This window comes from Rutidosis leptorrhynchoides, chromosome 2, assembly GCF_046630445.1.
Source record: "Rutidosis leptorrhynchoides isolate AG116_Rl617_1_P2 chromosome 2, CSIRO_AGI_Rlap_v1, whole genome shotgun sequence".
NCBI classification, from domain to species: Eukaryota; Viridiplantae; Streptophyta; class Magnoliopsida; order Asterales; family Asteraceae; genus Rutidosis; species Rutidosis leptorrhynchoides.
Window position 1 is genome coordinate 224651314 of NC_092334.1, and position 13145 is coordinate 224664458.

At 31.5% G+C, this 13145-nt stretch overlaps 1 protein-coding gene across 1 annotated transcript; it reads right to left on the minus strand.

Moving 5' to 3' along the window:
- Nucleotides 1-11115: 11115 nt before the first annotated feature.
- On the minus strand, nucleotides 11116-12537 carry LOC139888569 (uncharacterized mitochondrial protein AtMg00810-like). The gene is made up of 2 exons (XM_071871572.1): nucleotides 11658-12537; nucleotides 11116-11138 (listed from the first exon to the last, which is right to left on the minus strand). Exons 1-2 carry the CDS (start codon nucleotides 12535-12537, stop codon nucleotides 11116-11118), a joined length of 903 nt encoding a protein of 300 aa, XP_071727673.1.
- Nucleotides 12538-13145: the final 608 nt, after the last annotated feature.

The window sequence follows — 13145 nt, forward strand, 5'->3', positions numbered from 1 at the left end:
TAACAATAATAATGAATTGATAATAGGAACTACCTTCAAAGGCTAAAAATAACAATAAAATGTCCGAGCCGGGACTCGAACCCAAGACCTCTCGTTCACCGAATACCTCCTTAACCACTCTGCCGTTTCTGTTTATCTAATTTAATACAAGCCAATCTATAATTAATCTATTTTCTCTGCTTCTCTTCTTCTTGGTTCATTCAACGACCAGACACCAAAACCAAATCAATCCATAACACCAAATATCGTTTGATTTATTATTGAAATGGAAACGTATAATTTTAATTTTAATTAACAGATACAAACAACAAAAATTATTTAAAAGAAAAGAAACAGAAATAGCTGTACGCGAAGAAAAAAAAATAAAGTAAAACTCAAACATCAAGATCAAATGTTAGGACGTTTTGGGCAAAGATTACAACACGAAAAAGGTTTAAAATCCTTTTAAGAAACTCATTGAATCTTCAATTTAACTCTAAACATAACAATGAATTCGAATTGTACCAAGAACCGTTTGTTTGACTTTTAAAATTTTAACTTTGACTCCCAAAATTTGTGATCAATAGAAGGAATTGGAAAGCGAAATTTTGAAGAAAGATCAAGTACAAGATTCCTAATAATCCTACATTTATAGATTTTTAAATTTGAATCGAATTCGAGTTTTCATAAGTTCAACCCACGAACAGAACACACACCTGTGCTCTTTATTATTATTATTTTTTTTTAAAATAAACATTGCAAAAGCTGTTAAAATTAATTGTAGCTGGTAATGAGAAAGGAAAAAAAATTACGTGAATTCCGTTACATCTAATTTTGTTGGCTGTTTTATATAACATAGTGTATGGACAGCTTATTCGTTCCAGGGACTATCAAACAACAGAGTTATAAAGCAAATAGAAAAAGAAATAATAAACAAATAATCCTGTGGTCGATCCCTTATCTGATTTTGTTTGTAATCTGGACAGAATTCGACATATAACAAATTCAAGGATAGAAATAAGATATGATACTGATAGGAGAAAGAATCATGCGTTATATATTAGTATGTATATATATATATATATATATATATATATATATATATATATATTCTAATTAATATTAATGACTAATAATTATATTAATAATAGAAATCTAATTAAAATAAATACTGATATAATAGTAATCATAATATTATTAATATTAATCTTATAACTAAAATTACAACTTTACTACTAGTGATAATACTAATGATATAACATTTAAGTATTATAATTTTAATCATATTGATATTAATATTAATAATGATAATGAATGTAATAATAATCATATTATAATTAAGCTTGTAATTACATTGAATATATTTATATTCCAATTTATATCATATTCTATATGAATACATATATTGAATAATTAATATTTATATATTTTCTATATTACCATATACATTTAATAATAAGTATACATAGAAATCATATTTGTTTATTTATAGATTCGAATTTAATTAATTTTTTTTTACAAACTTAGTTTATATTATATTTTATTGTTCCCAATTATTATATATCTTTACATTTATATATGATATATACATATTTATTTACAAACAATTGTTCGTGAATCGTCGGGCATGGTCAAAGGTCAAATATATACATGAATACAGTTCAAAGGTTTTGAGTCTTTAACATTACATACTTCGCTTATCGTTTCGAACTTATGTAAAGATTAAGTTTAAATTTAGTCGGAAATTTCCGGGTCATCACATTTTCAAATTGGGTCGGAGTAATTTCTATAACATCATCGGAATCCTCATCGGGATCCGATTCATCAGAAAATGGTAACTTTCTCAATATTTTGTTTCCTCGGTGGAAACACCATTGACCATTATTAATTTTGATCCGTTGGTTGAGGATTTTCTTTTATTTAACTGTGTTCCTAATATTTCCTCCTCTGGAACCTCTTATTCCGGTTCCTCTTCTTCCGGTTCCTCTTCGGGAATTTGTGAATCTTCCTAATATATATTCGACTCTTCATTATTATTAGGTGAGTCGATGAGATTTGTACTAGAGGTAGACAACTATCACACAATATCAAAACACGTTAAGAGGTTAATATATCACATAATATTTACATGTTAATAATATATAGTTTCCAACAAAATATGTTAAGCAATCGTTTTTAAAGAAAACACGGTCGAAGTCCAGACTCACTAATGCATCCTAACAAACTCGGTTAGACACACTAATGCAAATTTCTGGTTCTCTAAGACCAACGCTCGGATACCAGCTGAAATGTCCCGTTCATATTGATTATAAACGTTCCATTTCGTTGATGGTTTTGACCTCTATATGAGACGTTTTTCAAAGACTGCATTCGATTTTTAAAACAAACCATAACCTTTATTTTATCGATAAAGGTTTAGAAATATTAAGACGATTATCAAATAATGATAATAAAAAATATAGCGTTTTCACATGACCATTACATAATGGTTTACAATAATATTACACAACAATATATGCCTTCGAATGCAGTTTTTAAACAATATTATACAAGCATGGACTACAAATCTTGTCCTTAATTTAGTATGCAACAGCGGAAGCTCTTAACAATCACTTGAGAATAATCATGCTTAAAACGTCAACAAAAATGTTGGTGAGTTATAGGTTTAACCTATATATTTATCAATCGTAATAATAGACCACAAGATTTCATATTTCCATTTCTTGTAAACAACATGCATGCATAAAAATCATTCATATGGTGAACATCTAGTAACCGACATTAACAAGATACATATAAGAATATCCCCATCACTCTGGGACATCCTTCGGATATGATAAAATGAATTCAAAGTACTAAAGCATTCGCAACCATGGATGGGGTTTGTTATGCCCAATAGATCTATCTTTAGGATTCGCGTCAATTAGGGGCCAGCTTCCTAATTCTTAGGCTACCAAGCAAAAAGGGGCATATTCGGCTTCGATCATTCACCCATATAATGTAGTTTTGATTACTTGTGTCTATTTCGTAAAATATTTATAAAACTGCTTGTATTCTCATCCCAAAAATATTAGATTTTAAAAGTGGGACTATAACTCACTTTCACAGATTTTTCCTTCGTCGGAAATAAGACTTGGCCACTGGTCGATTCACGAACCTATAACAAATATGTACGTATATATCAAAGCATGATCAAAATATATTCACAACATTTTTATTACGTTTTACGATTTAAGTTTATTAAGTTAGCAGTCCTCGTTAGTAACCTACAACTAGTTGTCCATAGTTAGATGTACAGAAAATAAATCAATATATATATATTATCTTGAATCAATCCACGACCCAGTGTATACAAGCCTCAGGCTAGATCACAACTCAAAGTATATATATTTTTGGAATCAACCTAAACCTTGTATAGCGAACTCGAGCATTACAGCATATAGAGTTTCTATGGTTGTTCCAAATAATATATATAGATGGGTCGATATGATATGTCAAAACATTGTATACATGTCTATGGTATTCCAAGATTACATAATATATGTTAGAATACATGTATAATACAATATAAGTTAGCTAGGATATGATTAGTATAGATTTGTTACAAATTTCACGTAACTACAACAAGTAAAATTTTCCAATTTTGTTTTACCCATAACTTCTTCGTTTTAAATCCGTTTTGAGTGATTCAAGTTGCTATAGTTTCATAATGAACTGTAATTTATGAAACTAAATAGAAAAAGTATAAGTTTATAGTCAAAAATACAGGTTACAAGTAAATATTATAAGAGGTAGTCATTTCAGTTGAAAGAACGACGTCTTGATGACCATTTTGAAAAACATACTTCCACTTTGAGTTTAATCATAATTTTGGATATAGTTTCATGTTTATAAGAAAAATTATTTTTCGAGAAGAACAACTTTTAAATCAAAGTTTATCATAGTTTTTAATTAACTTACCCAAAACAGCCCGCGGTGTTACTACGACGGCGTATGTCCGGTTTTACGTTGTTTTTCGTGTTTCCAGGTTTTAAATCATTAAGTTAGCATATCATATAGATATAGAACATGTGTTTAATTGATTTTAAAAGTCAAGTTAGAAGGATTTACTTTATTTACGAACAAGTTTATAATTAACTAAACTATGTTCTAGTGCTTACAAGTTTAAATCTTCGAATAAGATAGTTTTATATGTTTGAATTGAACGATGTTATGAACATCATTACTACCTCAAATTTAGTAGGTAAACCTACTGTAAGTGACAAAAATTGATCTAGCTTCAAAGGATTCTTGGATGGCTTGAAAGCTCTTGAAGTAGAATCATGACACGAAAACAAGTTCAAGTAAGATTTCCACTCGAAATAAGATTGTTATAGTTATAGAAATTGAATCAAAGTTTGAATATGAGTATTAACTTGAATTAGAATGATAACCTACTGTAAACAATAAAGATTTCTTGAGGTTGGATGATCACTTTACAAGATTGGAAGTGAGCTAGCAAACTTGGAAGTGTTCTTGGTGTGTTCTTGAGTAATTGTTTTGTAAGTTGGTCTAGGTTAGCAAGATTGAGCTAGATTGAGCTAGATTTTGATGAAGATGATGAAGAACACTTAGAATAATGGAAGAAAACTTGAGAGATATGAGTTTGATTCAAGAAAAATTGAAAAAGAAAGTGTTTGTGTGTGTACTCCTTCACGTGAATATGGGGTGTTCATAAAGGCTCCATTAGTTTGTAATTTTGTGTAATCATTCTTGCTAGTTACCAAATGATGGTTCTTACATATGTTGGTGACTCACATGGGTTACTAAGGAGCTGATTATTGAGTGTATATACCAATAGTAAATACATCTAGAAGCTGTGTATTGTACGAGTACGAATACGGGTGCATACGAGTAGAATTGTTGATGAAAATGAACGAGGACGTAATTGTAAGCATTTTTGTTAAGTAGAAGTACTTTGATATATGTTCTTAAGGCTTTCAAAAGTGTACTAATACATCTTAAAACACTACATGTATATACATTTTAACGGAGTCGTTAAGTCATCGTTAGTCGTTACATGTAAATGTTGTTTTGAAACCTTTAAGTTAACGATCTCATTTAATGTAGTTAACCCATTATTTATTATATCTAATGAGATGTTAAATTATTACATTATCATGATATTATGATGTATGACTATCTCTTAATATGATATATATACATTAAAATATCATTACAACGATAATAGTTACATATATGTCTTGTTTCGAAATCCTTAAGTTAGTAGTCTTGTTTTTACATATGTAGTTCATTGTTAACACACTTAATGATATTTATTTATCATTTTATCATGTTAAACATAATGTAACAATATCTTAATATGATACATATGTATTTAGTAAGACGTTGTCATAACGATAATCGTTATATATATCGTTTCGAGTTTCTTAATTCAATAGTCTCATTTTTTATGTATATAACTCATTGTTAATATACCTAGTGAGATACTTACATATCATAATATCATATTAACAATATATATATATATATATATATATATATATATATATATATATATATATATATATATATCATATAGTTTTTACAAGTTCTAACGTTCATGAATCGCCGGTCAACTTAGGTGGTCAATTGTTTATATGAAACTCATTTCAAATAATCAAGTCTTAACAAGTTTGATTGCTTAACATGTTGGAAACATTTAATCATATAAATATCAGTTTCATTTAATATATATAAATATGAAAAAGTTCAGGTCACTACAATTGGCACTTCAAATATTGAATTAAATAACCTTGCAACTTGGTTTGGATGTAAGGAGAGTACTTTTCCATTCAATTACTTTGGATTACCAATAGGTGCAAATCTAAAATGACATAATAATTGGTCACCTAATTTTTAGAAATTTAAAAAATGTCTTGTCGATTGGAAAGCAAAAACCATCTCCTTTGGTGGCGATTAACACTCATCAAATCCGTGTTAAGTAGTCTCCCTCAATATTATTTTTCCCTCTTCAAGTCACCGATGAGCGTTATAAAAGAACTTGAAGGTTTGCATCGTAATTTTGTTTGGGGCGGTTCTAGTGATGAAAAGAAAATGGCTTGGGTTAAATGAAATCAAATTTTATTGCCATTAGAACACGGCCGCCTCAACGTTTGTTCGCTAAAATTAAAAAATCAATCACTTTTTCAAAATAGTGGTAGAGATTTCTTAATAACGATAATATGCTTTGGGTTCGCATCATCAAAAGTATATATGGGAAATATGGTGGTGTGGGTTGTTTCGTAAATATTGACAAATCCAAATTGAAAAAATTCTTGGGGCGCACTTGGTTTAATATAATTAACATATAACAAACCCTGAACAAATTAGGGTGCAATTACTCTAACACGTTTGTTAAGAATGTAGGTACTGGTAGAGATACTTCTTTTTGGCAGGAAAATTGGATCGGTGACACCCCCTTGTGCAATAAATTTCCTAGGCTTTTTAGACTAGAGAATGAGAAACTCGCTACTGTCGCTAGGGATGACAATGACCACCCGATCCAACGGATATCCACCCGATCCACCCGTTTCGTGATGGATATGGATGAATCTAAAAGGATATGGATACGGATATGGATGAACCTAAATGGATATGAATATGGACATGGATGAAAAATTTCATCTATGGATATATCCATTAACATCCGAAATACATATATAAATACATAAATATAGATATATACTTACATATTTACTATTATAAATGTATTTACCTTTAGATTTACATTCTGCTTTCAACCTTATAATGACATAAGTATGATATTGTACAATAAAACGCAGATATATAACAAAATAAACATACAAATTACAAATTTAATTTTTCATAATTTATGTTTGATAGTAAATTCAACAACTTGTGTTCTATCTTCCATAGATATTATACATTCTTGTAGATAGATTTTAATTATGTCATGTTATATTTGTTTTTGTTGTACTACGTTTTGATTTCATCGCATGTTAGGACATATTATAATATTTTTATAATATTCAGTGGATATCCATTAACCCGCTTAATCCATTGGATATGGATATGGATGGATGAATTGAAATTAAATGGATATGGATATGGATATGAATGAGTAAAAGCTAAATGGATATGGAATGGATGCAGCATCACCAGATCCATATCCGATCGATTGTCATCCCTAACTGTCGCAGATCGCATCTCAATGGATAAGGATTCTTCCAGCCCTCCTGTTTCAGGCACCTCGATCTCTTCAGACACCAACAAGTTCACAACTGTCGCTGGTTTATCTATCTCTTTTAATTAGGCATGGAGCACAAAACCAAAATGGAGGGCCAATGACGAGCTGATTTCCCTCATAGATATGATCAAGGAACATTCCTTCTCAAGCAATATCAGCTCATCTTGGTCATGGAAACACAACCACAATGGTTGTTTCACCACAGATTCATGCATGCAATTCCTAATTTCGTCCACTTTATCTCCTAAAATAACCTCGACGCCTACAGATCAAAACTCTTTTGTCCCACAAAAAATTGAAATCTTCATCTGGAGAGCGAAACTAAACAAACTCCCAGTGAGAGTTGAACTCGGCAGAAAAGGTATCGATTTACACTCCACAAGATGTCCGGTCTGTGACGACGACATTGAAACACTTCAACACACCGTAATTTTGTGCAACATGGCAGCGGACATATAGAATAGAATGCGTAAGTGGTGGAAATTGGACCACTTGCACCTCTTATGCGTCGCGGACCTTGCAAAACCTCAAAACAATCAAATAAAATCCACTCTAGGGAAGACAATTTGGCAAGCGGTTGTTTGGATTACATGTTACCATATTTGGATCCACCGTAACGATCGAGTTTTTGATAAAGAAAACCGTAGTGCTCCAAAGATCGTGTCCGACATCCAATCAAAAAGCTTTGAATGGATAAATTGCAGATGGAAGAAAGGAAATCTTGATTGGCTAAAATGGTCCACTAACCCGAGATTTTTCGATGCTAGCTATATTAAAGAAGGAATTGGTTAAGAGCAGGTTTTTTATGCTGGAATCTCTCAATTACTACTTTTGTTGGGGCTAAGTGGTGTATAGTTTAAATACTTTGTCACTGATTTCTCAGTATTGTATTTAGACTGCATCCCAGCTTGTCGGGTACAAGTTGTCTCCATTATTTGTAATAAAAGAGAGACAATGGCTTTTTTCTACCAATAAAAATCTTCAACCAAGTCCTCTTGTATAGCAATTGTGCATAATCATGTACCCTCAAGTAACTTCTTGTATTGTTAGATTACTCGTGTCTTATTTTTGGCTCTTTGTATTTGTTACTCTCGAGCCTCATATTTATAATTCTGTTTATTATTTCTAATAAAATGATTCTCTTGGCTTTAAAAAAAAAAAAAAAAAAATACTAACTAAATTATTAAACCTACAAACCAATCAATTACCCAACACCTCCTCCTGTAAACATTATTTTTTCCATAGAAAAAATTACAATCACTCTCTTAGAAAACATTCTAGGTGTCAAAGCCTCAACTCTTAGATCAAAAACCAATCTTAAATCTTGACCATTGACAGAAAATTATAAGTGACAGTCTGTCGATGGGAACGTCAGGCATACCATAAAATTACATACTACCCAACTCTAATCCCTAATTCCAAATTGATTAGCGGGTTCAATAAACTATCAAAATATACCAGATGAAACATCTTCACTTCACGCGAGAGTACACAACGAAATCGTTTTCATCAATATGTGAATCAATCATCAATCTTTGAATATGACGATGAATAAATGATTATCAGCTCTGATTTGTGTGGATTTTACAATCCTGATTTCAATTTAAAACTCAAATTACCTAAACTGAGCTCAATGACGGAATTACAAAAATTGAAGATATCAGTCTGATATTTTCTTAATTTGAGTACATCGGAACCTAACTTTTAATCTAAAAGTTCAACCATGAATTGCCTGCATTCAGAACGATTCTATGTATTTTCATACTGTTTCTATTTTCATAGATCTCTAATTAGGTTCTGCCAGAAGACGATATCTTGATAATATATTTCAATGAGTTAGGGTTTTTTTTTATTGTTTTTAATTACTATTTTGTTATAATAGATAGATAAAAGAGAAACGAGATTTCGTATCTTTTATTCACGGGTTAATTGACTGAAATCAACAGTATGAACGGGTGTTGAAAATAGCTTCGGCTTATTGATAGTTGATACTTGCTTATTGATAGTATGAACGGGTGTGATACTTGTTTTTAATCTGCAAAGGTTCTGGTTTATTTAAATTTTTTATTTTCTATATGTGTTTAAAATATTGTACCTGAAATGATGTGACTTGTAAGTTATTTTGTTATTTTGCTTCAACCTGCCACACATATATACATAATACAAGTTATGAAACTTTAAACGTGTTAGTATTTCTTAATGTTTGTATGCTAAAGTGATAAAAGTGAGATGGAGAATTGACATTGTTTATGCGATCATTTTAGTTATATGTTTAGATAATGTTGTAGATATAAACTGAATTTTAAGGCTTTAACTATGGTTGTGTTTGACATTCAATTCCAGTATTTCTTGCCCCGTTTGGACTGTTTCTATTATCTAATTTTAAGTTCTTATTAATTTGAGGTGTGCAGGTTTTACAAGTTCCTAAGTGTAAGTGCATGAAAGGTGTTCAATGGAATGATTGAGAGAGATACAGTTACATGATATGAATTCTGTTACACCCTTATCATAAAGACTAATCCATGTCTTCTTATATTTCAATTTACAATTCAAATCATTAAATCACTAAAAGTTTATATGTGCGGTTTGATTAACCATACTCTTATGTTTATATTAGTGTAGGTGGAAGGTGACAATCTTGACCCATGGATGTTTTTAATATGCAAATTTTTATGTTAGTTTTCAGTCCAGATGAATTCTTATGCAGATACAGGGATTTCTTATATATTGGAAACTGATTCTAATCATATTGGGGTAACGCTCATTTTTTTAATCATCTTAATCATAATATGTGTTATAAAGCTAACATCTGGTTTATAACTATACCCTTTTTAATATTTAATATTCACATTTGTGAGTGAATATCTACATCGTGTGATAATGGTGCTTAATATATAATACGTCCATACTGAAGGACCAAATGAGCATACGACTCCTAAAGTTAAAGATATTACGATGGCATGCGATATGTTAATAATACTATAGAAGATGAACCAATTGTATTAGTTTATTTTCATTAACCGTTATATGTATCTCAGGGTACCGGGACTTTGAAGTTGCTTCTTGACATCACTTAATCAGTAAGGGTACCTTTGGAGTTACCTATCGCAAACTTGACATAGTGTTGAAGATTGCCATGTATTCGGTTTGGGAAGGGTGGTCTGGTTGGGGAGTGTATTTGACTTTTTTTTTATTTCAAAAACTTGAATCAATTTTTCGTGCTATAAATTGACACTTGCCTAAGTGGGGTGTTGTGATAGACAACTTTAATATTATGTTAAAATGCTCTACTATATGTTGATTATTTTTGCTTGTTATAAATGATACAAAGAAAGCTTCTGGCTTAATTCAGGTATACTCAAATATATACTCCAAAATTCTTAAGGTTTATTGCATTTTATTCTATTACATATTAAAAAACAATTGAATTTTGTTTTCGTTTGAAAAACATTTCATCCTAGTTGATGTTGAAGCGATGAGTCAACAAAATAAGAAGCTTCATTTTTTAAAGACATATACATTAAAAGAAGCAACTGATATATCGAATAAACAAATTGCAAGCGAATTTAGGCGCTAAATTACTAAGTGAAGGATTTATTGACAAATGAGACTTTTCAGCTTTGCCAAGTTACTTCCAAAACATTTAGGTTTATGATATTAATCAAGTATATCAAATGTAAACTCATGTTGACTACAATACTCGAATTTAATTATAGAATGATTAATATCATGCATAGGGAAAGAATAATCAAACTTATCTATATACTTCTTTTGTAGGTAGATAAGTATGTATTCAACTTTGGACAAGTTTGGTGACATACTAATAAGAAGACAATTATAGCAAACGTTAGTTTCTTTCAACAAATACTTCAATAGATTGTAAGCATTTACATCTTTTTGAAAAACTTGCCTACAACATAAGTTATATCACGTTAGTTAAAATCTGATATATTTATTGTTAACTATTCCTTCATGTAATCTTATAGTCGTCATTCACATTTTTTACCTTTATATCTCTAGCATTGATTTTGTTTCAACAAACACATAGTACCCATGTAATAGTACAAAATAGTCATTTAAAACTATTATTTTCTGATGTTCAACTGAAATTTTGACACACAAATTCTTCACTGAAATTAAATTATAACATAAACATTTTTTAACTATCTTTTAAAATATAATCTTATTTTTATAGTCCCGCAAATTAGCGGGTTATAAACTAGTTAATGTTAAATAAGATATTTATTTATGCGGACTAACGAATAAACCTATAAAATTATAAATGAATTTTACTTGTCATATATATTATATATCCACGACAAGCCCGCAATGCGTTATTGGGGACAAAATTTTACCCGTAATGTACCCTAACAATGAAAATGAGCTAGGCCCAACTGCTAAATACATGGGCTAATATATAATGGATAACATTCCCCCGCAGTTGGAGCGGAAGTATGGCGAACGCTCAAACTGGATCTGAACTCGTCGAATAGAGCAAATGGAAGACCTTTGGTGAAGATGTCTGCAAACTGATATCTGGATGGAACATGTAGAACCCAGACCTGTCCCTGAGCAACTAAATCTCTGACAAAATGAATATCTATCTCAATGTGTCTGGTACGCTGATGTTGGACCGGATTAGATACAAGGTAGACAGAGCTAACATTATCACAGTAAACTAGTGTAGCAGAGGTGAGAGGGCAGTGAAGCTCACAAAGAAGATTACGTATCCAGCATGTCTCAGCAACGGCATTGGCAACCCCTCGATATTCTGCCTCGGCACTGGAGCGAGAAGGAGTAAGTTGCCGCTTTGAAGACCAAGAAAGTAGATTGTTGCCAAGGAAGACACAATACCCAGAAGTGGAGCGTCTGGTGGTAGGGCAACCTACCCAGTCAGCGTCAAAGAAAGCAACTAACGTGGTAGGGTACGAAGCATATAACTGTAATCCCATGTCAAGAGTCCCCTGAACATAACGAACAATCCGCTTGAGAGCATGTAAGTGTTGCTCCAGCAGGCCGTGCATGAAAAGACAAACCTGCTGAACTGCATAGGAGATGTCTGGACGAGTGAAGGTGAGATATTGTAATGCACCTGCAAGGCTACGATATAAAGTCGGGTCCTGCACAGAGGGACCGTGGACAGTGTGCTTGGCACCAGGCTCAACGGGGGTCCTGCACGGTTGGCAAGAAGTCATACCGGCTCGCTCAAGAATCTCTATGGCATACTGCTTCTGAGACAAGAACATGCCAGTAGCAGTACGCGATGCTGATATACCAATAAAATAATCCAACGATCCTAAGTCAGTCATGGAAAATTCCGTATGTAAAGACTGGATAATCCGGTGAAGCAAGCTACTGGAGGATGTTGTCAACACAATGTCATCCACATACAGGAGGAGGTAGGAAATGTCGGAACCCTGTCGATAAATAAATAAATAAGTGTCACATCTGAAATGTCCCGTTCTTATTGATTAAAAACGTTCCATATTAATTGATTTCGTTGCGAGGTTTTGACCTCTATATGAGACGTTTTTCAAAGACTACATTCATTTTAAAACAAACCATAACCTTTATTTCATCAATAAAGGTTTAAAAAACTTTACGTAGATTATCAAATAATGATAATCTAAAATATCCTGTTTACACACGACCATTACATAATGGTTTACAATACAACTATGTTACAACAAAATAAGTTTCTTGAATGCAGTTTTTACACAATATCATACACGCATGGACTCCAAATCTCGTCCTTATTTAAGTATGCGACAGCGGAAGCTCTTAATAATCACCTGAGAATAAACATGCTTAAAACGTCAACAAAAATGTTGGTGAGTTATAGGTTTAACCTATATATATCAAATCATAATAATAGACCACAAGATTTCATATTTCAATACACATCCCATACATAGAG

Bases quoted from the DNA above. Each gene is read 5' to 3' on its own strand.
- LOC139888569 (XM_071871572.1), bottom strand. From the start codon at position 12,537: ATGACTGACTTAGGATCGTTGGATTATTTTATTGGTATATCAGCATCG. The intron at 11,139-11,657 runs GTTATCCATTAT...CTTATGTTGTAG, and splicing joins CGCTCCAACTGCGGGGGAAT to GCAAGTTTTTCAAAAAGATG.